Source organism: Lethenteron reissneri, chromosome 42 (genome assembly GCF_015708825.2).
Source record: "Lethenteron reissneri isolate LAM-NWPU_2019-01 chromosome 42, ASM1570882v1, whole genome shotgun sequence".
Classification (NCBI taxonomy): Eukaryota; Metazoa; Chordata; class Hyperoartia; order Petromyzontiformes; family Petromyzontidae; genus Lethenteron; species Lethenteron reissneri.
The window spans coordinates 1,930,888-1,956,287 of NC_083820.1; the positions used below are offsets into that span (position 1 = coordinate 1,930,888).

At 49.7% G+C, this 25,400-nt stretch overlaps 1 protein-coding gene across 1 annotated transcript in view; it reads left to right on the forward strand.

Annotated features, from left to right (window-relative positions):
- Positions 1-16,193: 16,193 nt before the first annotated feature.
- The window catches only part of LOC133352992 (R-spondin-2-like), a 31,214-nt gene continuing 22,007 nt past the window's right edge, over positions 16,194-25,400 (forward strand). The window contains exons 1-2 of the mRNA XM_061569050.1: positions 16,194-16,892; positions 25,014-25,223. Coding sequence (XP_061425034.1) covers positions 16,763-16,892; positions 25,014-25,223 — 340 coding nt within the window. The 5' untranslated portion in view covers positions 16,194-16,762. The remainder of the gene's footprint in view (positions 16,893-25,013; positions 25,224-25,400) is intronic.

A 25,400-nucleotide genomic window follows, 5' to 3' on the forward strand; every position in this document is an offset into this window, starting at 1 on the left:
ACAAATACAGAGTTATAACAGAGTGCCGTGTGGGTGAAGACGAAAACCCAATAAAAGACACGAAGACAGAAGGAAGTGTCCGAGTCCTTTTATTACACATGTACCACCTGATCCAGCCTCTTGGTAAATCCTACAGCCTCTTGGTCGCTTTTCTATATCTTGGGCTGGTTGTTTCCAGTGTCCTCGCTTGGTGTCTGGGGTGACATCATCCTGCCACCTCCTCCTGATCTCTGCAACTTCAGCGCTTAACTCTCTTACAATTTTTCAATCCCATCTCGAGATGGCCTTTCAGTTGCTGATGTCTTGTTGCCCTTCTCTGGTTTGGTCCTGGCATTTCCATTGTTGGATGGTTGTATTGGTGATGTAACCACTTTAAATGATCCCTGTGAGTCCTGCTGACAGCCTTCCCTGCTACCCTTCAAATCAGCTTGCGTCGATTTGGTGCATCAGATTGGTGTAAGATAACTTATCTTTCTGCACTCTTTCACCAAATCTGCCCGCAGATCCTGAATTCTGTCCGTATTGTGACTTCAGGCACATTTCCTCGTCTGACCATTCGTATGGGATCATATGCTGCTGTGGTGTTTGTTCCACCTTCACTTGAGGTTTTCCTTTCCTCACGGGGTTTTCTGGATTCTTCTTGTGACTCTTGTATTTCACCATCCATATCTTCAGATAGTTTTGATGGTGGCAGTGTTTGGCCTGTTCCCTTGCTGTCTTTGTCTTTCTGCTGTATTGTTTCAACGAAATGCAGCATATTTTGAATATATACACAGACCTCATCATCTTATTCTTGGTCTTCAACTTCATCGAGTACTATTTCTGTCATATGAATAAAAGCCTGTCTGCTTTAACTTCACCAGTCTCATCATATAGGGAACACTTCAAACATCTGCATGTTTCCATGAACTGGGCTCTCTGCAACTGATTCAAAGCAGTACTGGCCTTGTCCTTCAGCTGTTCCAGTGCCATGATATGAAGACCATTCAGAGCCTCGCACGACTGTCTTTACATATGCTGCCTGTACAATTGCTTGGTCCGTCTTGTTTGAAGAGTTGATCCCTGTCAGTGAACTCTGGGAAACTCTCCAGCCAGGCTCGCCAAAATATATTGCACGCTCCACATGAAGGACGTGGGCAGGTACTCGAAATCGTGGGTAAACACATTTATTGTCGTCAATCTGTAAGATGCAACAGCACGTGTGTCACGCACAGCAATCCTCAACCGAGTCGCCATTAGTCAAGTGACTGGTGTACAAGTTAATCAATAACTCTGCCAGCCACCAACAGGCCCAACTCAGTTATCGCATGCTGGTGTACACACGTGCATTGATGTGCTGCACAGCACATAGGGACTTTCACAAAACCACACTTTACTCTCTAGCTGCACGAAGAAATAATTAAAAGTGGGCCATTCCTCATGTGCCACACATACTTCACCACGCTGCTCAGTGGAGGTTGAAGGTGGGGGAGTGTAGATGGATTTTGATACTCTGCCCTCTACTGCCCACTTAAGCACGGTGGTCACCCATCCAAGCACTGTCCAGGCTCGACCTTGCTTAGATCCCGTGATGTGATGAGACTCTGCTTACAGATGTGTAGTGGCGTATATTGAGCCACTACGTCGTCTAGCGCCAGCTACTGAAGAAATGGTGTGTTGAGTCTCTCTCTGGTGACGGTCAGAGAGAGGGCAAGTAAGCACGTGACAGTATGGGTGAACCCGAGAGGGCACGTGACGAGGTGATGGTAGCGAGGGGGGCCAAGGGGTGGCGAGAGGGACATGTGACATGTGGCCCAGAACCTTCTAGAAGGACCCAGAAGGAGGCGTGGCTGGGGGCAGAGCCAGGCCACGCTCAGGGGCATGTAAGGGAGGTCCCGAGAGCCCATCCGTGCTGTCTTCAGGAATCAACCCGCGGTGCTCCGTCTCCTCGCTCTTCGGTCTTCAGTCATCACGTATGGCATCATGAGTCAGGCAGTACGTTACTGACCTGACTCAGATGAGTAGTTATCCCGTTGGAGTCTGAGTTAACCGTGGTAGTTACCACCTATATCGTTATGTGTTGTGTAGTACCCTGTTGGGGTGTAGTAATAAATGTGTTGTCTCCAAGTTAAAGTCTGTGCTTCCGTGGAAACCACTGCAGATGTAACGAAGTAGACACCAGGGATGTCGAGCTTATTGCAACACGCGGCATAGAAGGGTTCACAATATAAAACGTGAGCAATAATTAATCATTGTACTTTGCATTATATCTATGCTGGTAGCAATTCCCGCATATGTCTTCGCTGTGTAACTGAATCGTTTGATAAAAAAATACTTTTAGGGGGAAAAAAAAGATAACAATTCCCGCTATAAGAATCCGAGTGCGTTCAGGACTCCGATGCGTCGCGACTAGTTACACCACATCACCGCGACCACCACAATCTACGCTTTCCATTTGGATGCAACAGGTTGGTTAACATGTAAATGAGCGCCGCAATGGCGAGATGTTAATTACCTTGTCTCGTGTACAGGAGGTCGTGGATTCGATCCAGACCCTGACGCCTACTGTATACAGATTTTGAGTTTGCGTGTCTCTCTCCCCGTGATCACGTGGATTTTTCTCCGGGTCATACGGATTTCCCTCCACATTTAGTAACATGTGTTTCGAGTATTTGGTAGCTATAAATGTCCACGTGATATACCACTGAGCTATCATTTGTGACCAACTCGCTTCTGAAAAAGAGCTATATAGCTCAGCGGGTCTTACCTGGTAAAATTTTACACTGTTTAGGGGGAAAAAAAATTTAATTGCCAATTGTTTAATGCTGCCAGACGATCATCTGACCCATAGGTGGCAGCCATCTCAAGCCAGAGGACGAGAGGACTCTAGCCACCCCGATGCCACGCATATAAAGGATTTATAGTGAAAAACTTTGTTTTTACGGGTTAATTTTTTTTCTATCTACGTGACTTTACCGAAAGAACCAAATAACATTAATTCCTGCAGTCACGAAAGTTTAAAGTCAAAATTTTACCTCACGCTTTTACCTCACGCAAAACCCGCAGGGGCGCAAGGGTTCTCCAAAAGCCAAACGCACCACCGATACTTTCAGAGAGAGCCCAGACACAGCCGTTGCTATCCACCGTCCACGGCAGTCTTCTCCCCGACCGCACCGCACCGCACACACCAACACGGTGCCAGGGGACGGACCGAGCTGGCCACGCTGCCCTCGCATCCACCGGGCGTGGGCCAGACATGAGCACGGCAGCCCCAGAAGGTCCACGGCAGCTGCACGTGGCATGGCGATGTCGTCCTAGTGTAGGCCGTGCTATGCTGGATGGTCGCTCGACGAGGAGATTGCTGCTGCTGCTGCTGCTGCTGCTGCTGCTGCTGCTGCTGCTGCTGCTGCTGCTGCTGCTGCTGCTGCTGCTGCTGCTGCTGCTGCTGCTGCTGCTGCTGCTGCTGCTGCTGCTGCTGCTGCTGCTGCTGCTGCTGCTGCTGCTGCTGCTGCTGCTGCTGCTGTATTTGTGGACTTAGAGTGGAGTGTGTTTTTGGAGCAAGCTGGATTTGATGAGAGATCAGCAATGTACCGAAATGAGATTTTTTTTAACAAGTTGCGCGTATTGTGAATTAAAAACTTGCAGCATTGGCAGAGATGCAATGTAAAGAAATGCTAAAAAGTGCGCCGAGAAGTCTGGAGAGATGCCGTGCTCGCAATAACATTGGGAGACAGAAAGAGGAACACACTCGGTTTAGTGAAGACATGAAAGTTAGAGACACCAGACGGACCGTTAAGAACGGTAAGAGGGCGCTTGGGCAGGACAAGTCACTGGAAGGAGTGGATGATGGCCAGTGGGCGAGACTAACAAGCTCAATCCAAAGAAGACGTCTAATGTGGAGACAGAGCGGTGACGTTAGCTCATGTACAGGGGTGCTCAATGGATCGTTACATCGCAAGTCCATGAGAGATGACGACAGCTTTGGGTGGCGGAGGCTTTCATCTCGCAGTGGATTGATGATGACCGATGATGAAGATGATCAAGCTCAATCAAAATCATCGAACCTCATCCGGGAAATCTGCGCACACCTCACACCTTCGCCCCTCCCCCCACCCCCACCTGGCATCCCTCCGCTCTGTCTCTCACTGCCATCCACCCTGCTCAGCATTCAACTCGGTCGAGCAAGGCCAGCGGGGCATCAACCCCTACGCATCAACACGAGCGCGCGCACTTCACTCGAGTGGCGCCATCAATTGGCCCGAAGCGGGCTCTGAGGACTTCTGAAAACTGCATAACAGATCGCTTTGGCCGCGCGTCTGACCCGCGTGGCATCTTACGCCGCCGGTGGGTTCACCGATCGTGCCGGCTTTTGATTACATTTGGGCAGCGAGAGAGAAGCAAATTTGTGCACGGGGCAAACGGCTCGTTGCGCCATTTTACTTTCCATGCTGGAAGTGTCAAGAGGACCTGCAAATTGATGTTTCATGTTTTGATGGAAAGGTCAATTGTGCACAGAAGATGTTTCTGTGAGGGTTGTGTTCTGGCCCATCTTAGTGGAATTTTCTGCACTCTTGGTCGAGACCAAATAGGCAAGGAACTTTATAATGAACTCTCTTGTATAAATGCAACAAAACTTAAATAGAAGTAAAGAAAAAAATGCCAAGAAAAAGCACAAAGCAGCCGTTTCATTGGTAATACTGAAACTAAATGTTGTGCACATGTTCTTAATAGACTGTGGTGAGAGATTTACTGAGTGAGTGTGGATTTCATATGTGCTTACACCTGCATTGAACCACTGACGTCGGCCACGTTTTCTGCTTCCACCGTTAGCGGATGATAGGCGCAAAACTGAAAGAGGTGGATGGATTTGATCCCAGTTAAAAAATAAAATCTGGCCTCGTTCTCAACTCACGATGCAGACACGAGGAGCGGTTGGCAGGGAAATCGTTCATGTTGCCCAACGTGCTTTCGTGTTGCACTGCAAGGACGTGGAGCGAAACGTCAGACATTGTGCCGGACACTGCGCGGCAGAACCCGAAAACGCATAAAATAAAAATATACAATATTTATTTTCTTAACTAGGTAAGGCCCACTAAGCTTTAGAACTCTTTTTCAGAAGTTACCTGGCCACAAATGATAGCCCAATGAAGTGGCTTATCACATGGAAATTTATAGCAGCCAAATACTCTAAATGCACTTTTCTAAATGTGGAGGGAAAAAACCTGAGGACCCAGGGGAAAAGCCACGTGACCACGAGGAGACAGAGAGACATGCAAACTTCAAATATACAGGCGTCAGGGTCGGGATCGATCCCACGACCATCTTGTATACCAGGCGAGGTAGTTAACATCTCGCCACCTTGGCACCCCAAAGTGGCATCGGCGAGGCGTACAACACAGCGACTAAACACGAATGCGGTGTGAGACTGCGCACGTTGCATAACTACGATGGAGATGTTTGAATGTCGCTACATTGGAAATAAATACGAGTCTCTCATCTCGGCCCAGTGGAAAACAAAACTGGGGAAGACAACCGTGAACATGTACCCTTTAGCCCGACCACTGCTGCTGTGGAATACGCACGAACGCATTGGAAATGTAAATTTTCCCTGCATGCACGATAAAGTCCGCTTGGATTTTTCCACTTTAGGGAGCAACGTGCATTTCCCGGGGAACGCTGCGGTGGGAACCATTGACGTAAGAACGACGATGAAACGACGCCAATGCTGGAACTTTTCAACAAAGTCTTGCTCAGTTTTCCTACAAAAGCTGTGTGCCTCACAATGCACCCGACTGTTACATGAGCCACAGAGTGTTTGAGGAGGAAACGTCTTCCACGGGAGTTTTCCAATCGCCAGGTCCAACGCACAATATTTTACAACTGGAATATTACTGCCGATGGCTTTTGACAGCGAAACCTACCACACGTACCGCACCAAATTGGCAAGTTCATTCCTGGTCACCTCTGAAACAGGATTACCATTGCTGCACCATTATTAAAAAAAAATCATTAATCCGATCGCTAAAGATGTGTTTTACATTCTGTAAATTAATCATCAAAATTATTTTAGAGAATGTTACAGCAGAATAAAACCCACTAGCAAATTGAGTCAATCTTTAACAAAAACAACACACTTAGGAATTATTTCCAATCAGAAATATCCCAGCTCTTAATTCCACTTAAGAGATCACCTTCACCATTATGGCTGCTACCACCACGCCTCACCTTCATTTCCTTCCTTGCGCTTGAACCCATCATTGTAAGGCCCTCCCTTTAACAGTGTCTCACCATCTGGCTTTAAGGTCTTTCAATGAGCACCTGCACTCAAAGTAAGCTGCCATCCTCCATCCCACAGATGTGTCCTACCCATCACAACCTCCGTTTCCCGATTGTATTTGCAACACTTTCTTGCGATATTAAACTCCCACGTTTCCAAGTTGCTCAGCGTTTCCTTCCGTGAAATTCCCAGAATTCTCCGAAATTAATCGGGGAGACCCAAATCGTATTTACACACAGAGACACAGACGTAACTCTTCGTCTCAAGCACCCACGACTTAACAAAAAAGTGTACTTCTCTACTCATCCCAATCCTTTCACGATGTAGTTAACGAGCCCAACAATGGGCCACAATCAATACAACGCTGTAAAAATATGGTACGCAATGAACCCATTGGTCACAGGGGGGAGGGCGGGGGACAGATCACGCCCAAGATTACATTCACCAAGGAGATGGAGAAAATGAGATCAGCTTTGGTGCAGGAGACTAAATGGATCGATACTTTGCAATACCGTGGAAAGTTGTGATGGCTTAGACAGGCCTTCATCCAGCAGTGGATATATCATGGCTAAGGATGATGACGATGGTGAACAATTATTGTATCACCTCTTTTTGGGCCCACCTTTCTTTTTACACGAGCAACAGAGTTTCCTCGCTTTTTTTTACAGTCATGAGTTTATGCGGCTTCTCGGCTTATTTGTTCAAGCCCCGAGTTATTTTGTTTGGACCGGCGCAGGTTTGAGCGGCGCACCACAAGCGGCGCCTATTTGGTTTTAGAGCCCCAAGTGAAACGACCTGAAAATTGTGAGAGCAGAAACGCGTGCTCCCCCGCCACTCCGATGGGCGAGCGTCTGGCTTGCGTCGTAGCTTCAGTTTAGAACGCCCTTTTTAAACGGCGAAGTATTTTAGGGGTGAGTTTCGCGTTGAAAAAGAAGGTGTGGACAAATCAGTTTCAAGGACAACGCATATATTATCAGAGTGTGTTTTTTGTTTGCATTCTGCCCACAAGCATTGTGGTTAATGCAGACATGACTCCTTGTAAAAGGTTTCAGTTTGGTGTTTTAACATCTTAACACCTGTTTTGTTGCCAGAAAAAAGGGGAAAAAGCTATTATCATATGTTGGTTCTGGCAAAGGAGATCCCATGATGTAAAAACAAATCCTGTTGGATTTTTAAGGACGGTTTCGGATTTGTGTCAGTTTTTCGGAAAATATACGCAATGTATCCAGGGGCGGATGAAGGTTCTTGTAGGCCCTAGGGAACTTCTGTTTCGTAGGCCAACAGTGATAACTTTCTACAGTAGCTACTGCTGCTGCCCGTGTAACTACCGCCGCCGCTGTTACTCCGCGTGTAGCACAGCAACGCCTCGTCTTGCCTTGCACTACTACTCTCCATTGAGAATGAGATTGTGCGAAAAACACCATTTGAAGATGTTATTGCTAATTTTGCAATGAAAAACATTCTCAAAAAGTTAATCTCCGGTGTTATGAAGAAAAGAAAAAACGATTGACGTTGGCATGACTCTGCCTCTTTGTATCTACACTGTGCCTATCCTTGTTATCTAAATTTATTTATTCAATATCATATCTTGGTTACATTTTTCATCATACAAACAAAAAACATGGTCACATTTTTTTCAGAGGCCCTTTAGTTTGTGTAGGCTTTTATGCACAGTGTCTACTGTGGCCTGTTGGGTAAGACGGCCCTGGGTGAACCGGATCATGGACACGATGTCGCGATACCAAAGGTGACATCGCCAGATACCACGTTTGGCGGGAAAAGTGCGGAGGTCACTTCGGATCTTTTTATTATTTCAGCGCTTTGGCACCATGTGACAAATGAGATGGCAGTTTCAAGGAGTATATATGAATGGCAGGATTCATTATAATTAGCATGATATTAACACCGAGCGATGTGACAAGCCAGTAGTTACTATTTGAACTTTTTTTTATTTTACCAGGTAAGGCCCACTGAGCTATGTTCTTTATCAGAAGCGACCTGGCCACAGATAATGGCTCAACGAAGTGGCTCATCACGTGGAAATTTATAGCAACCAGATACTTTAAATTCTCAGGGTCGGGAATCGAACCCACGGGATCCTCTATACCGGGCGAGTTAACATCTCGCCACCGTGGCGTCCTATGCAACAACTGAAGCTGCACAAGCTGGCGGTGAAGGGCACATCTTGATGGGAGGCAACGCATTACCAGCAACGTGTTGCCCGAGCATCATGTCCTCCGGGGCTTTGAGGACACTTGAAGCGCAAGCAGGCACGGGGCAGTGGGGGCCGCGTGCGAAGCCAGCATGGAATGAGAGAATTGTAAAGGAACGCGATGGGTTGGGTTTTGCAGTAACGCACAGTTAGTTCCAGAAGAGAAGGGCGAAAGTGTGCATTGACGCGGTAATGCCCGGCTAATGAGTGTTGTGTTAAAGCAGTACCTTTAAAGTCGGTTGTTTAAATTCGTGCGATTAGCGAATCCCTTGCAATATCTGCAAGGTACATTAGCTCTGCGAAAGAAAATATTTCTTACAAAAAATATTGAACATTCAGGTCTTGGACAAATAAATGTTTGGTCCCCCACTTTGGACTGGCTGCCCTTCATGGCTCTTTAACCGCGAATTGCGGCGCTATCAGATAGATCGGTAGGAGGGGGGAGCTTGGAATTGGGTCTGCTACTCTAACACGCCAGCTGCTCAAATGTGGCGTCAAGCCATCACACTGAACGGTGATGCTCGGTCACAAGTTGACTTCATTTTATCTCATTTTAAAAAAATGCACGCACTTTAAATATGTTTTTTTTTAATCTATCATCATCCCCTTCTTATTTACAGCTACCAGATTTGATGATTTCACCAGAGATAGGCCCAGCATTAATATGTGGGAATGTCCAGATGTAGTTAGGAAGCTTGTTTGCATGTAAGCATGTAATTTAATGTTCAAAAAGAATTCCAAAAATTGTGAACGTGCAAGATAGACAAAAAATTGCCGATTCCTTTTAGCATTCCGCTTTTTCTCTTTTGGCAATCATCTACAGCTTAACTTTATATCGAGTGTAAAGTAGTGACATTTCTCAAGAATCAATGTTAAGTGATTTGACATTGCAATCAAACAAGTTACATATTAAACCAACTTAATTTGTATTATTATGTTATTGTACCCCACCCTTCTGCCATAATCCGTGAACAGCTAGCGGATTAAGGTTGATTTATTTTTGCAATGCGCATTATTTCCAATACTCCGCAGAAAACCGCGCTGGTGCGAACCATTTAGTATTTTTTCTTTCTTTTTATTTTACCAGGTAAGGCTCACTAAGCAATATAGCTATTTTTTTAATAAGCGACCTGGCTATCACAAATGAAAATGTATAGCAGCCAAATACTCTTAACGCATGTTTCTACATGTGGAGGGACAAACTGGAGGACCCGGAGAAAAATCCACGCGACCACGGGGAAAACAGACAAATTCCACATATACAGACGTCAGGGTGGTGATCAATCCCACGATCACCTAATATGCCAGGCGAGGTCGTTAAAATCTTGCCACTGCATCGAGGCCTACGGTGAGGACATTCACATATTTTGGCACCTGAGTGAGAAAATGTTCCGCCAATCTGACAAGGCCAGAATACTAGTTAGCAAATGATAGTTATGCTAGCTGGCGAGTTCAGATGGGAAAATATTTGCCGTTTAGTGGCATAGAATGCAATTTTAATAGAGGATTGCACGCTTTGCTATGGTGGGTGAAATGGACAGAAACCCAAAACAGGTATTGGTATTCTCTTTGGCAACACGGTCACGTGGTGTAGATCCGAGTGATCATTCTGGTTACAGTGAGGTTTAAGCGTCGTGACAAGACAGCAATTGAAACCTAATGACGTCACAGCGAAGCACAGGGGAGGTGCATGCCGGGAATAACACCGAAGGAGCACGTGCGTGGCAGAGCAGATGTGCAGTGGCAACACCGCATTGGCCCAAAATGAGACGCATCGCGAGAAGCGACGATGGCCGAGGGCGAGGACTCATGACGTGGTGACATTCAAAGGAGAGGTACTCGGCCGAGAGGGTAACCACCGCGGAGACGGAGTGATAAGATGAGGTCACATGCAGGAGATGGATCGCTGCTGTCGCAATATCAAAATTGGAGGGACGGTGACCACCATTTGAGGTTTTCATCCCATCAGTGGATAGCTCACGGGTGACTGTGATTATTCTGTTGGACAACTCAAAGCATCTTTTCTGGATTTGAGAGATAATGAGTGGGACCAACAACAGGAGAGGGTTAGAAACAATGTACAGGAGTTCCGCGAGGACCCAACGAGGGGCGAGCGCGGGAAGAGGTGCAAGCCAAGGGAGGAGTCACGGAAGATCAAGGTATGATGGAAGGTTGAGTAAGACGTCCGCTAAGGGGGGAGCCTGGTGGAAGGGAGGAACCCCGGGCAGAGGGGATAACAGGGGGACCTCGTGAGGGGGCAGGGTAGAGAGAGAGGAAAAGCCTGAGGGAAGACGTCCCGTGCCGGCCGAGAAGGGGGGTTCCAGTGTGGAGGAGGTCTGACCTCGCTCTCGGGCGGTGTTGGCTGACCCCCCGCCTGGAGAAGACGAGTGTGGAGACCTGGGGGTAGCCTTGGCAGGGTAGTTGAGGAAGGCGTGAAGGGACGGGGTGTAGCGTGCACCCACCACGGGTTCGAAGTGTCGAGTGGAGAGAGTGTGAATGGAGAGGAGAGTGCGAGTGGATAAACGACAAGCAGCCCTGAGTAAGAATCTGGTCTCCGTCTGGTTCTGTAATACTCCTCGGCATCAAAGAGAAATACACTACAACAACAACAACCACCATTCGCAACTAAGTGGCGGTGACATCACCGCTGCGCTTGTGCCAGGCTACGTGCACGTTAAGGCCACGTGAAGTGTCGAAGGCTCGCTGGCAGGAGTTCACGGTAGAGACCCAGGTGCCATGGGTTGACTGACGGAGATGACTGGATGATGCCCCAGCTGTGCCCCTATTGTGTCAACTTTTTTAGCTTTAGCCAACGGGTGCTCCACAAGGTTGTTGTGAGCATCACTCATCTGCCCTCTGTTATTGTTGGAGGGCGACTGCCTCCCACTGCCCAGTAGCAGCATCCTTCATGAGCCTCCTCCACAGAGGCCGATCTTGACACCGCTGGTACCAGTCATCGGCAAGTCCACTCAGTTCGACATCCTCTTGTACCACATCACTCCATCTCTTCACTAGCCCGTGCCGCGCCCGTTAGCCCCCCCCCCCCCCCCTATTAGACATGCGGTGGCCGGGCATGAGGGCTGCATGACCCAACTAATGCAGCCTTGCCTGCCGGAGGAGCTCACCGATTTGTGAGCTCCTCACACAATCTAGCCTGGTTGAACCCAGGATGGATCGCAGGCAGGCCAGCCTAAATGTTTCTAACCGGCAAAGATTTTCCATTAGGGGGGGTCCACGTTTCGCAAGCACAGAGAAGGGAGGGCATAACCGTGACTGAGAAGACCTGAAGCTTCGTATGGAGCGACAGACCAGGTAGCCTCCACACAGCGTTATGCAGCCGATGAAAGATAATGCCGCCTGCCTGGAGTGAGACCTCTGCTGTCAAAACGGAGCCGGTCATGACAAGGCCATAGCCATGGAGTCAACATTGGGGGCGACCAAATCTTCCAGGGTGTCCGGGGGTCCCAACCCAGAAAAATATCTAAATTTGAAAAATAATTTCCTGCCTAAAATATAAAAAAATGCACTAACACATGGGATGGACATTTTTTTTTATGTTTTACAACGATGTCTAATAGTGTATTGTATTACATTGCTCTGTTTTTACTTTTTTACCATTTCTTGTTTCATTGTATGTAATGGCAGAGATTATGGATTAATAATAGTACCACCATAACCACAATAATATAAACATAAATCTATGCATTGATTTATATGAAGACAAGTCCAGATATTGTGGCCAAGGTTTAGCAAATTGTTATTTTTATTTACATTGCATAGCAATTATTTTCTTAATAGCAATATATTGGGGGGGAGGACATTTTGAGCATATGTGAATATTGGGGGGGGGATGTGTCCCCCCCAATATATATTTGAATTACGGCCTTGGGTCATGAGCACACTGCCCAGGTATGGAAAACCTTCCACTCTCTCCACAACTGCCCCATTGCCAATTGGGAGTTGTGGTGGCGAGTGTTTGATGGCAGAATACCCAGGCAGGGTTATACACACACCAGCTGTCATTTGGCACGCTGTGCCAGGCTGGGTGCACTTTTATGCCAAGTCAAGTGTCAAAACCATTCTGGCAGGAAGTCGCAGGACATACCCACGTGGTGTGGATTACAAGATTGACCAGTGGGGAAGGCTGCCTACTGGGAGGTGGTCTGCTGGCACTGCCCAGTCGCATCCTTCGTGAGCTTCCCTTACAAAGTTTCATGTCGACATCACCGGTGCCAGTCGTTGGCACGTCGACTCAGCTCTAAATCCTCCCGTTATTATGAATCCACACACCGAACTACCAATTGCATTCCTATACTTGGCACTGTTTTCGTCTTTTGTTTACTGCTGTGACGATCTGACCTGTCCCTACTGGACATCTGTGGAACATCGCTTTATAGCTCATCGGATTCCTGCTGCAGTCTAAATACAGATTCTGATTCTGATTTCCAGACCAGTATAAATACAGATTCTGATTCTCATTTCCAGACCAGTCTAAATACAGATTCTGATTCTCATTTCCAGACCAGTATAAATACAGATTCTGATTCTGATTTCCAGAACAGTATAAATACAGATTCTGATTCTGATTTCCAGACCAGTATAAATACAGATTCTGATGCTGATTTCCAGACCACGGCTAAAGTGAGTGACGACTGGAATCCCATCCACCCATCCCCCCTTCCTCAAACAGGATCCATATCACAAAGGGATGAACATTATTTTTTATCAAGCCCAATTGCATTCGGGAATTCCCCTTGGAAGAATGAATGGGACAATAGAAAGCTGCCATGTTTGACCGAGTGACAGTTAAACGACAGCTCAGATGTGAATGTGAGACGACAGCTCAGATGTGAATGTGAAACGACAGCTCAGGTGTGAATGTGAGACGACAGCTCAGGTGTGAATGTAAGACGACAGCTCAGGTGTGAATGTAAGACGACAGCTCAGGTGTGAATGTGAGACGACAGCTCAGGTGTGAATGTGAAACGACAGCTCAGGTGTAAATGTGAAACGACAGCTCAGGTGTGAATGTGAGACGACAGCTCAGGTGTGAATGTGAAACGACAGCTCAGGTGTGAATGTGAAACGACAGCTCAGGTGTGAATGTGAGACGACAGCTCAGGTGTGAATGTAAGACGACAGCTCAGGTGTGAATGTAAGACGACAGCTCAGGTGTGAACGTGAGACGACAGCTCAGGTGTGAATGTTAGACGACAGCTCAGGTGTGAATGTTAGACGACAGCTCACGTCTTCCTATTACCCTCGTCCCCGCCGTCTAACGCGGACTTTCACCGACCACACACGAACCCGACCGAGCGACTCTCACGCGGGCAACTTTGACGAGGGCCACGTGGAAGGCGCCATCATGTTTCCAACGGAGCTGTGTGGTGGGGGGGGGGTTAAAAAAAAATTAGCATTGCAATCCATTTGACCGCACTCAAATAAATTTGACCATACTTCACCTCGCTGGTCGGTGCGAATTGTGTGTGCAACAGCAATTGATTGGGCGTAGTCCCGCAGCAGCCGATATAGTTGTTCGTGGCAGTGGTGACCCATCCCCCACTGCCCAGGTTCACGCCTGCTTAGCTTCACCAGTTCTGAACGAGACGACCGTGGGCGCCTGGATTCCGGCCGTGTGGATGCACCTCGCTTGTGTCCCGATGTCTTTAGAGTGGGGAGCGCTCGTGCAGCGGGTTAGCGCGATGAGCTACAAACCCGGCGCACTCCGAGTTCGATTCACGCTCACGTCCAATACCAGTGACGATGATGTTATCTGAAAGCGGTCTTGGGCCTCCCCTCGGTCGACTCAGCTTAAAAAAATGAGTGGCTGGTGCGGTGTGTGTAGTAAACATCGCCAGGGGAGACACAGACACGGCCGGGCTTGGTGCTGGCCACCCACCCCCTCGTGTGCCGTGACGGCCTTCAAGGGTGCTGCTCGCTAACAGCACTTGCCCCAACAGACTGTTAAGGCTACACAGGGGAGGGGGGGGCGGAATCTTTGTCTTAGAGTGAGTGGTGGAGATGTGCGGACGGGAGGAGGAGGGAGGGGGTTGGTGGCAGGGCACGCATCCCTCCCACGCGCTGCGTCATTCGCGGGCGGTGCACGAACGCCGGTTCCCTCGTCCCACGCGCGAGCCGCCCCCCATCACGACGACGACGATCAATGACGACGATGCCGCCTGTCAGCCGGCTCCGCTTGCACGTGGCCCGGCTGCCCACCGTCGGCTTGACCACTGTGCAAAGCAAGCTCCGTCATACGGCAGAGAGGAGGCGGCATTTGTTAAGGTCACCGACTCCAACGTTTAAAGTCAACGCACGTCGCGTTATTTTTTTTTGGTTTGGTGTTGTTAAAAGAGCTGTCTGTACACAAACTATAAATCGCGTTAAAATACTTGAATGTAATACATACAGTGCGAGCAGCGGCGCACGTTCTTTGGACACTCACCGTCCGTCCCTCCAGCCAGCCAAACTTTTTTTTCTGATCTCGTCCAATTTATCGCACCTTCGATGAGCACGGTTGGCTACGTATGGGGCGAACAAAGCGCAGCATAGCATTGCCGAAGTGTCGTGGGAGTTGCAGCGATCTCGCAGTGATTCGGGCACCACATAGAGCGGCGATATCGCAACCCTCTGTAAATCCACTGCTGGATGAAGGCCTTTCCCAAGCCGCCGCAATTTCCTCCCCGTCATGCGATGTTAAACAACATAAACCTGCTCACTGATTGATTTAAATCGCTCCATCTCCCCCCGGTGGAAGTTTCGCTCTTTCTCGGCTGCGGACCTATTCCTTGGCTGCCACTCCTGTCCTCGTCCTTAACCGGGCACGGGCGATTCACCCCCTTGGAGCGACGTGGCCTCGCCCGGCACTCCACCAAACAGGCGGCGTGATCGATGCCATTCAAACTGCGCGCGTTGCCCCACAGTGCCCGCGTCTCTCGTCGCCGTCTCAGTTCTAAATTCAAGCGTCGCCCTCTCGATCGCGGTTGGGCCCCTTCCCCCGCTTGGCTCCTGCACCTCGACGCCTCCTTCGTCTTCCTAATGCAACGATACCCGATTACTTCTCAGCCTCCCGGCTCTTTGACAGAATCACCCCCCCCCCTCCCCCAACTACGACCAGGCGCTTTCACGATCCCCCTCCTTATCTATCACCTATCACCTCTTGTTCTACTGCATCAAAACTACACCACCACTTACAATAACCCCGCATTTCTCACGTTCAAAGTATCATCACGCTGTGCACAATCGTTCGTATTGCTGTTAAAGCACCTTCATGAAGGCGCTATATAAATCTCAGCAGGATAAGATGCTACTTTGAACGCTTTTCAGGTTTCGCACACGTTCCATACTCTGCACACTCCCCCCGCCCCCTTCCCATATTCATCCTTGTCATATCCATCGTTAATGTGTCCACGCTTCTGTTCAAACGACACAGCGGGTTACAGCAGTTCGCGTTCACAAACACCACCAGCAACAACTCAGGGTCACTTGCCGAGGACTCAAACCGCACGGTCACAAAGCGTTCGACACGATCCACGCGTGTGCACGGATTCGTCTTCCTCGTCCCCCTCGTGCGGATGATCGACAACCCACAAACACGATGCGAGCTTTGCCGGCACGGCGGGCGGTAGGCATGGTGGGGGGGGGGGACACTGAGAATTGGGGGGGGGGGGTGAACCACGCGGGTCCCTCCATACCTCATCCCACTCACTTCAGTTCCCCCGGTGGGGTGAGCTGAAGGCGTTCCCTGGTGCTGGACGTCTCGCGAGCGAAGGCGGGACTCGTCGCGCGGACGCAGCGTGGTGTGCACGGGAAGTGGTCCGCGTGCACGATATTGGAACGTCAGGAGGAGCCCGCTGAGCGTGGACTCGTATAAAGTGGTCCCACCCGCCGAGAAACTGTCCCGGTTGACAGCAGCAGCATCAGCAGCAACAGCAGGTGGCTGATGGTGGTGGTGGTGAGGCTACCCGCAGAGGACGCGCGCGACGGGAGGAGGGAGATTTCCCAGCAGTTGTCAGCACGCGAGAAAGATGCCACCGCTCCGGGTCACCTCGCAATACCCCGGCCGTTCAAACAATCAATCGCGCAGCAGCAAGTGAAAGCATTAGGGACTACTTCACGCGACGAACGCTGTTGCCATGTGTTAGTTAGTTGCAGTGCGCGTCCGGGGTTTTTTGTTGTTTTTTTGTTGTTATTGTTGTTGTTTTAAACCCACGCCGAGCTGGGAAGAGGAACCGTGGTGGGCTCCGCGACGTGGAGCGGGGGGGTGGGGGAAGGGGGCTGGGGGAGGCTGCACCATGAGGCTGAGCTTCGTGTCGCTCGTTCTGCTGGCGTGGGACTGCGCGCAATGCGCCGCCGCCACCGCCGCCGCTCGTGCGCAACGCGCTCACGGCATCATCCCGGCGCGGGGAGGACGGCGCGGGCGAGGTGAGTAGTGGGGAGGCGCGGCACGGCACTCACGCAGACACCAAACACACGCGTGGCGGATGCCAACATCGGCAGGCACGCACGGGCGATGTGCTGCTGCTTGCTGCGATGGACCGCAGCTCTCGCTCTCTCTCTCGAGCGAAAATTGGACTGCAGCTCTCGGTTAAAATTTGACTGCAGCTTTCGCTCGCTCGCTCTCTCTCGAGCGGCGATGACGATGAGTAGTTTGTCGGGCTTGTCACTGGTGCCGCGTGTTGTTTCGGCGCGATGTTCCGACGTTTCGCCGGCTGCCTCCACCTGCTCGGCGGTTTCTTCAAGGGGGGAATTAATTTGCCGAAGAAGCTTCCCGCAGCACGTGGAGCGGCGAAACGTCGGGACGTCGCGCCTCAAAGACACGCGGTACGAGCCGACAAACATCGCGGGAGAGCGACGTGAAGGTGGCCACGGCCGGTGGCAAACGCCGCGGTGCGCGAGTTGACGCGTGCACGTGTCCGTCACCTCGTCGTCTCCTCTTGGTGGTGGTGATGGTGGTAATTGTGGTGATGATGGTGGTGGTGGTGATGATGGTAACGATGGTAATGGTGGTAATGGTGGTGATGATAGTGGTGGTGGTGATGATGGTAATGGTGGTGATGGTGGTGATGATGGTGGTGGTGATGGTGATGATGGTAATGGTGGTGATGATGGTAATGGTAGTGATGATTGTGGTGATGATGGTAACCGTGGTAATGATGGTAATGGTGATGATGGTGGTGGTGATGATGGTAATGATGGTAATGGTGGTAATGGTGGTGATGATGGTGGTGGTGGTGGTGATGATGATGGTAATGGTGGTGATGATGGTAATGGTGGTGGTGATGGTGGTGATGATGGTAATGATGGTAATGGTGGTGATGGTGGTGGTGACGGTGGTGATGATGGTAATGGTGATGATGGTAATGGTGGTGATGATGGTGGTGATTATGGTGGTGGTGATGATGGTGGTGATGATGGTAATAGCGATAACGATGGTAATGGTGATGATGATTGTGATGGGGTGGTGATGGTGGTGATGATGGTAATAGCGATAACGATGGTAATGGTGGTGATGATTGTGATGGGGTGGTGATGGTGGTGACAACGCGACTTGGTGCCGGGAGAAGGCATCTCTGCCCGCGGAGGAGGAGCGAGGTGACCGTGAGCGCGCCTGCCCCGCCAGACCCGAGTCCGGCCTTTCCGCTCCTCGGTAGGGTATTTGGCCTACTCTTCCATACAAGCCAGACCGTCTTGGAAGAGGTTCTATTATCCCCACCTCACGCGCGACCGACAACGGTACCCACTTACTCCTGATCGACCACTTATTCATGGAGATATCTGACACTGCTGGGGGGAGAGAGAACGGGGGGTGGAGGGGGATTTAAGGATGTGTTTGCCGATTCTGCCTCCGCTTTGACCCACCGAGGGCATCGATGACAGCACGCGTCGTCCCCGCTGGAGAAAACGTCTCAACTTTGCGCTAGTGGAATTTTAATGGTCGATGGGTTTTTTTTTGTTTTAGAGAGAGGGAGAGAATTCAACCTTCGCTTCGTCGCCCCCCACACCTCTCCCTCCCCCTCGCCTAAGTGGTTCCTCGTTGTTTTGTCACGGATGGGATGTCGCAAACTCGACGCCGACGCGCAGCGCCTCGACATTTCGTGGCGACGCAATTTCAAGGTCGTTCCACACCGAACTCCCGCGCCGCCTACAGCAGCAGCACGACACGCTCACACACGGCAGATGTGTCACGGACGTTCAGGTGAGACTCAGGCACAACAACAACAAACGGCAGTTAAGAGCGTCCGTCTTCACAGACGTGCCGTCACGCACTTCCCTAACGTGTGTCCGCGATGTCACAAATCTAGACAAAGATCCGCCCGTGTAGCCTGTAACAGACTGTTGGGGCAAGTGCTGTTAGCGAGCACCTTTGAAGGCGAGAAACGGCACACGAGGGGGTGGATGGCTTACAGTACGCCCGGCCGCCTTTGTCTCCCCAATGGCGATGTTTACACACCACACCAGGTACTCATTTGAGGCTGAGTCGACCTAGGGGAGGCCCAGGACCAGTTCAGATAATCGTCACTGGTATTGGTGGCCGTGAGCTGGAATCGAACTCGGGTGGCCGGGTTCTTAGCGCAGCGTAGTGCTAACCGCTACACTGCCGCTCCCAACACAAATTAAGTCACGCACACACACACACCCACCAGATTGTATAAGACGAAACCCCTAACTTTTGCTTTAGGATCGAGTGGAACAAGTGTCCCTTGTAATCAGGAGAATAACGGTACAGTAGAAGTACCTTCATGCATTGCTACAATTGCCCACATAATATAATTATCGAAATAGCAGTGGCCGAAATGCCTTCACGTTTTAAAAACGCATCTCAATTCAAAGGTAGCTATAGGAGGACTTATAATCATGGATTCGCTTTCACGAAGCAATAGAAGGGGAATTTGATAACGATGACCATAATGGTGGTGGTGATGATGACGACAATTAATTAATATCGAACTCTATACAGCGTTCTGGATGTTGTCCCGATGTAAAAATGTTGGGCCACGTGAGATATGCGACCCAGGGTTGTCATCTGTCCAGCTGTGTCTACGGTAGCAGCGAGCAATGCTCGCAATGACAAGGTTGAGAGTTCGAGTCCTGTTTGGGGATTACCTCCCCTCGTCATCATCCCTCTGGTATTGATAAAAAGGCTGCTCGCCCCGAGCTGTCAATGCTCTAATACGTGTGGAATTGTCTTTGTACTGTTCGCCTATTGGCGTTCTCTGGTCTGACACTGGTGGTGAGACTAGGCCACAAAGAAGGCTCTTTCTGGTGTAGGCCAATCAGTTTAAAATACATTGCATATCTTACCAGAACATGTTTTCATATTCACCACAAGCACGTGTGGTTAGTGCAGACTTGATTCCTTGCAAAAGGTTTATATTTGGTGTTTGAACATCTGAACACTTCACGTTGTATTTCCAGAAAGGGTGAAAACTATTCTCATTTCTCATGAGTACCACTTTGTGGGCAAGTCACCAGTGGTTGTCCTATGGATAGACTCGTCTCCTGTCATAGCAATGTGACATTCACACCACTGGTCCACGACTCTGAACAGGGATTTGAGCAACAAAACATTGAACTCTTCACAGTCAGGTCGCATGTGGTGGCGTGGGGGGGGGGGGTAAAGTGTGGTGGGGTAGCTCCCTTTTCTTTTCACACGTCAGGCTAGCGTGGAAGAGTAGGCCAAATACCATCGAAAGGGGCTGTCTAAGAGACCACCTTTAGTGAAGGCCCTTCCGCCAGCAGTCGCCCCGAGTGGGGGATTCGAGGGCTGGAAAGACCGTTTACCCACACAGCGTTAAGCTGCACACGAACTACATTTGAACGTATTGGCGGTACATCGGTGCACCGTATTGAAAACAAAAAAGCGAAATTGTCGCAATAATTATTATTCGCAAACTACCGTCAGAAAATATTGTGGGGTGGTCCTACGTCAAAATATGTTCTGGTGATGTCGAAGGCGGAACGTTTATACGAGCGGCTGAACGCGAAGCGTCGCAGTCTGTCGCCGTATGGCAGCACCCAGCCTGATGACCATTGCCTGCTCCGTGTTCCAAAGGCAACATTTGATTCGTGCCCTAGACTCGGAACGAATCGGTTCCTCGATTCATTTCCGGAACCATTCCTTGGCGGATGGTGGCATCACAAGATTACGACTCGTGGTGGCGTCACCGCCCCGAGTTCGAATGGTGAAGCAGCTGCTGCTGCGGCATCAAAGTGCAATATCTGATGGAGAGTCCTGCACCTCACTCAGGGGCAAACAGCGACTTCGTCAGACTATTTGATGAGGACCGGCGTCTTGTTACGCTGAAACCGGTGTTGTTGTTACGCTGCACCGGTGTGCCGCCAATGCGTCCATTTGATCATCTTCCCTTTGGAATGCTCCAACACCTCTGGCACAGAGCCCACTGGCACCAAGCTCAAACTGCATCGGCTCCCGCGCTGTGGGGGTGATCTATGAAACGCGGTTGGCAGGTATACATTGTGAAGTCGATTGTTAAAGGCAGTCCCATCGTGGGAGACGAGGCGCTAACTCAAACATGCCTGGGCCGATTAGGTTCGGTGCAATGATTTTTCAAAGCAGAAGATGTCCCAAATCCGGCGCGGTGCATTTGAACACCAAGCGTTGCATGTGCCGATGAAAGGTGACCTCACATTTGGTTTTATCACAGCGAGTATATAAATGCACCGTCCATTGTAAACCACAGCAAAAAATCTAGACAGCATTCAAACATCTTCTACCGGACTGACTTTGGCTTTTTGAGTATTGCCAGATGAGAGCGTAATGTATTTGAGCTCGTGTACAAGGATGTGTTTGGTTGTTCTTCACATTGGTGATTGCATAATGCTATTGGATTGTTTAAATTAAATACATTTAACGAGCTATTGGTTTTGTCACTGACCCGGCATCACTCTTGCACACGAGACGATTCTGCTCTTGAGTTCTCGCCCGGTCAAACTAAATGAACTTCAACTTGAACTTCATGAACATCTGTTTTCGTTTTATCCGGGCCGTGGCTCCCCTCCGTTACCCCGGATAATCTGAAGTTAACGGTCCCGGATAATCTGAAGTTAACGGTCCCGGATAATCTGAAGTTAACGGTCCCGGATAATCTGAAGTTAACGGTCACAAACGAACCACAGTAACTTGCTGATCTCGTCAAGGAGTGTAAACCACCACGCCAACTCTGATCATCCTCGCAGCAGCAGCTTTTGGCTGCTGGCCATCTAACAAAGACGGTGGTCACCGCATCGCGCGCTTTCAGATGCGCTTCTGCAGCCGTCTGGAACGCTCTTCCGGCATTAGTAAGCTATGCGCTTTTAAATCATCTGTGTTGAAATCGCATTTCTTCACAACTGATGTTTGTGTTTATTTCGTTGTCCTTCCCTCGCACCTCTGATAAGCACAGTTGTCTATGTACGGTGCGAAAAAAGTGCAACATACATTGTATCGTAATTGAGTCATTTTTGTATCAAGGCTCGTTTTCAGGAGGGTCCTGCACTGGAATATTTGTCCTTGCCATGAATGAGTGTTCGGTTTGTGAAAGTGATATCAGTAAATGCAATGAACGGGAGGATAAATGTCAGGAAGCCAGTAAATGGTGTGAGTGAGTGATTCATGGTTTTCAGTGAAAGATTTGGGCCTCAATATCCAGGATAAAACATTAAGGACCCATGCACAGGGGTTGAAAACCAACATAACAAGGAGATACTTTTTGTTCGAATCCAGGTAAAAACAAATCCTCAATATTTCCATAGCCGCAATGCACTGTGGGTGAATACGAGACGGTGGTAGTTCCTGAATGAGTCACGTGCGGCTCCGGCACTGCAGGTAGCCGACGCCGGCCCATGTAGATCCATTGTTACGAAATGCGGTGAAAAAATATAGTGGAATTCTGACTTTCTTTGTTCCAAAGTATGTCCAGTTGGGTCATGAATATAGTTTTATGGTTTTTCCACGATTATATCATGAACGGGTTGACTTTTTCCGTGAGTAGTAAAATGTGGAAGGCACCCTGACAGCCCACGCCTGACAACACAGAGCACGACTTGGTGGACTTAGAACAAAGAAGAATATCATAATGAGTCTCCCATGTCGATGAGATGTTGCCGTGCGAAGCCCTTGTTTTTTGGAGATATTTCACGACTGCTATCAGCCAAACATTTGTCCATCTTTAAGTTATCAACAGATATCGTAAAACAAGCAACGTTGAGCCTGGATAGCGCTCTGATGGGCGACCTCCATGTACAGCAGGGTGCTATAGGCTGCTGCTGCGGGGATATGTAGTGGGCAGGAAGGGGCAAAGCAGGGAAATTAACTCTGTCTACTGTGCTCCACGTCTATGCTCTCCACCTTCGCCAGCCCACAATAACCAGACTGGTGAAGTATGGTTAAAATAACCCCAACGCTCTCCCAAGCATACAGATAAAACTATACTAAACACTTTTTTATTTTACCAGGTAAGACCCACTGAGCTACATAGATCTTTTTCAGAATGACGTGGCCACAAACGATAGCTCAACGAAGCGGCTTATCACGTGGAAATGTATAGCAGCCAAAAATACTCAAAAACGCGTGTTTCTAAATGTGGAGGGAAACACCGGAGGGCCTGGAGAAAAATCCACGCGGCCACGGGGAAAGAGAGAGAACGTGCATGATTCCAAATATACAGCAGGCGTCAGGATCGAGGTCGAACTCAAGACCTCCTGTATACCGGGCGAAGTAGTTAACATCCAGCCACCATCATTTTGCAGAGGATTGGCAAAAGCTTGTACTTGCCCATGTCCATAAATAAGGTAATTTTACACACCTGAACACTATAACAGTTCATCGATTGTCATGGCATTTGGTAATCCATCTTCAATGTAATGTGCTTTTCACACCACTCCTATATCAGCCAAAAGCAGCTATTCATTTCTTTCCCGAATTTTTCTGCAGGTCCCTGGTTGACTGGGGTAGGTACACGTTTTGGTAGTCACAGACGTAGTGGGCGCCACGGTGGCAAGATGTTAACAACCTCGCCTGGTATGCCGGGGGGTGTGGGTTCGATCCCGACCCTGACGCCTGCTGTATATTTGGAGTTTGCATCTCGCTGTTCCTGTGGCCGCGTGGATTTGTCCTGGGTCCTCCGGGTTTTCCCTCCACATTTGTGGCTATATATAGCTCAGTGGGCCTTGCCTGGAAAATAATGTTTATAGTTTAAATAAATAGTTTCGTTTCATAGCGAGACATATACTGAATGTGGTGTGCATAAATATTTCCGGAGGGACTTCTCCATCATTGTTCATAAAGGCATCTTCATCATCAGCAGCATCCATGGTCAATCCGCTGCTAGATGGAGGGCCTCTCCAAGCCGCCGCCATCACTCACCATGCCGCGATGCAAGCTTATTTCATCGCTCCATCTCCGCAGTCAGCGTCCACTCGGATGCTCTCCGGTGGACATAAGCAGCGCCTAATTGAGACTACGTTTCAATGAGATGCTGCACAGAAGTCGTGGGCTTCGGCGTTTTATAGGGACAGGTGGTCAGTTAGAGTGAACGGGGGGGGGGGGGAAGTCTTGAGCCCGGACTTGAATGGGGGGGGGGGGGGGATTTGTTGAAGACTGCGGGCGCAGGAGAAATAACACACCACAGTTCAACCACAATTGTGCCCATGTCTATGATGTAACTACGAGGCCGTGGTGGTTAAAGGGCCCAGCTCACGGTCAAACAGTCGCGAGCTCAACTCTGGGTAGGGGGTAAAGTTTTGGTAATCCCACCCTTTCCAACTCGTCTAGCCAGTGTGGAGGAGTAGGCCAATTACCAGTGTAGAGGGGCTCTCGAGCTCCCTCTAGTGGAGGCCCTTCTGCTGAGCAGTGGCCTCATAAAGCAATTGCAGAGCTGCACCAAAATAGGTTGCCCCCGCCCCCCCCCCCAGAACAACCCCAGACACGTTTTAGTATGTTTTTCTCATCCAACGTCCGTTATCAAAACCACGCAGTTAAAGACAGGAATAAAAAAAAATCCAAACTCAACACCGGCACCAGATTCTCGCTGAAAATCAATTCCTGGCGCCAGAAAACGCGGGTGCCAATTCTCACCGTGTACTAGGGTCGAACCAGGCCAGGCAGGTGGTGGGCGACCCGGGCTGCACCAAGCGAACAAGTTTCAGAGTATTTGGCTGCTCTAAAGAGTTATCTTTATAAAAAAACGAAACTTTTTTTTTTTATTTTACCAGGAACGGCCCACGGAGCGATATGGCTCTTTTTCAGAAGCAACCTGGCCACATAGCTCAACGAAGCGACTTATCATCACGTGGAAATGTTTAGCAGCCAAATACTCTAAACGCGTGATGTTGATTGTAAATGTGGAGGGGAAAACCAGAGGACCCAGAGAAAAATCCACGCGACCACGGGGAGAGAGACACACAATCTCCAAATATACAGAGGACATGGTCGCGATCAAACCTACGACCTCCTGCATACCAGTCAAGGGATTTAACATCTCGCCACCATGGCGTCAATAGCAGTGGGCCTTACCTGGTCGCTTGCGCTTTCTGTCCCATCAGCAGCGGCGGCTGGGGCAGCGGCGGCCGTGGTGAGCGCGTCCTGTCCCAGGGGCTGCCGCAGCTGCTCGGAGGTGAACGGCTGCCTGAGCTGCGAGCAGCGTTACTTCTTCTTCCTGGAGCGCAAGGGCATGCGGCAGCAGGGCCGGTGCACTGCCGCGTGTCCCCAGGGGCACTACGAGCAGCGAGAGCCCTCCATCAACAGGTGTGCAAGTGAGTAACCCCTGCCCCACCTGCCCCACCTGCCCACCCCCACCGCACGAAAGGACACCACCGGGCTGGGCATGGTCCCCCGCGTGGTCACCCGGCCTGACTCGTGGTCGTTAGGTTAGGCGAGTCGACGGTAAACTTTGGTAGGTTTTAGTCCAGAACTTAGCCACGTGGATGTCA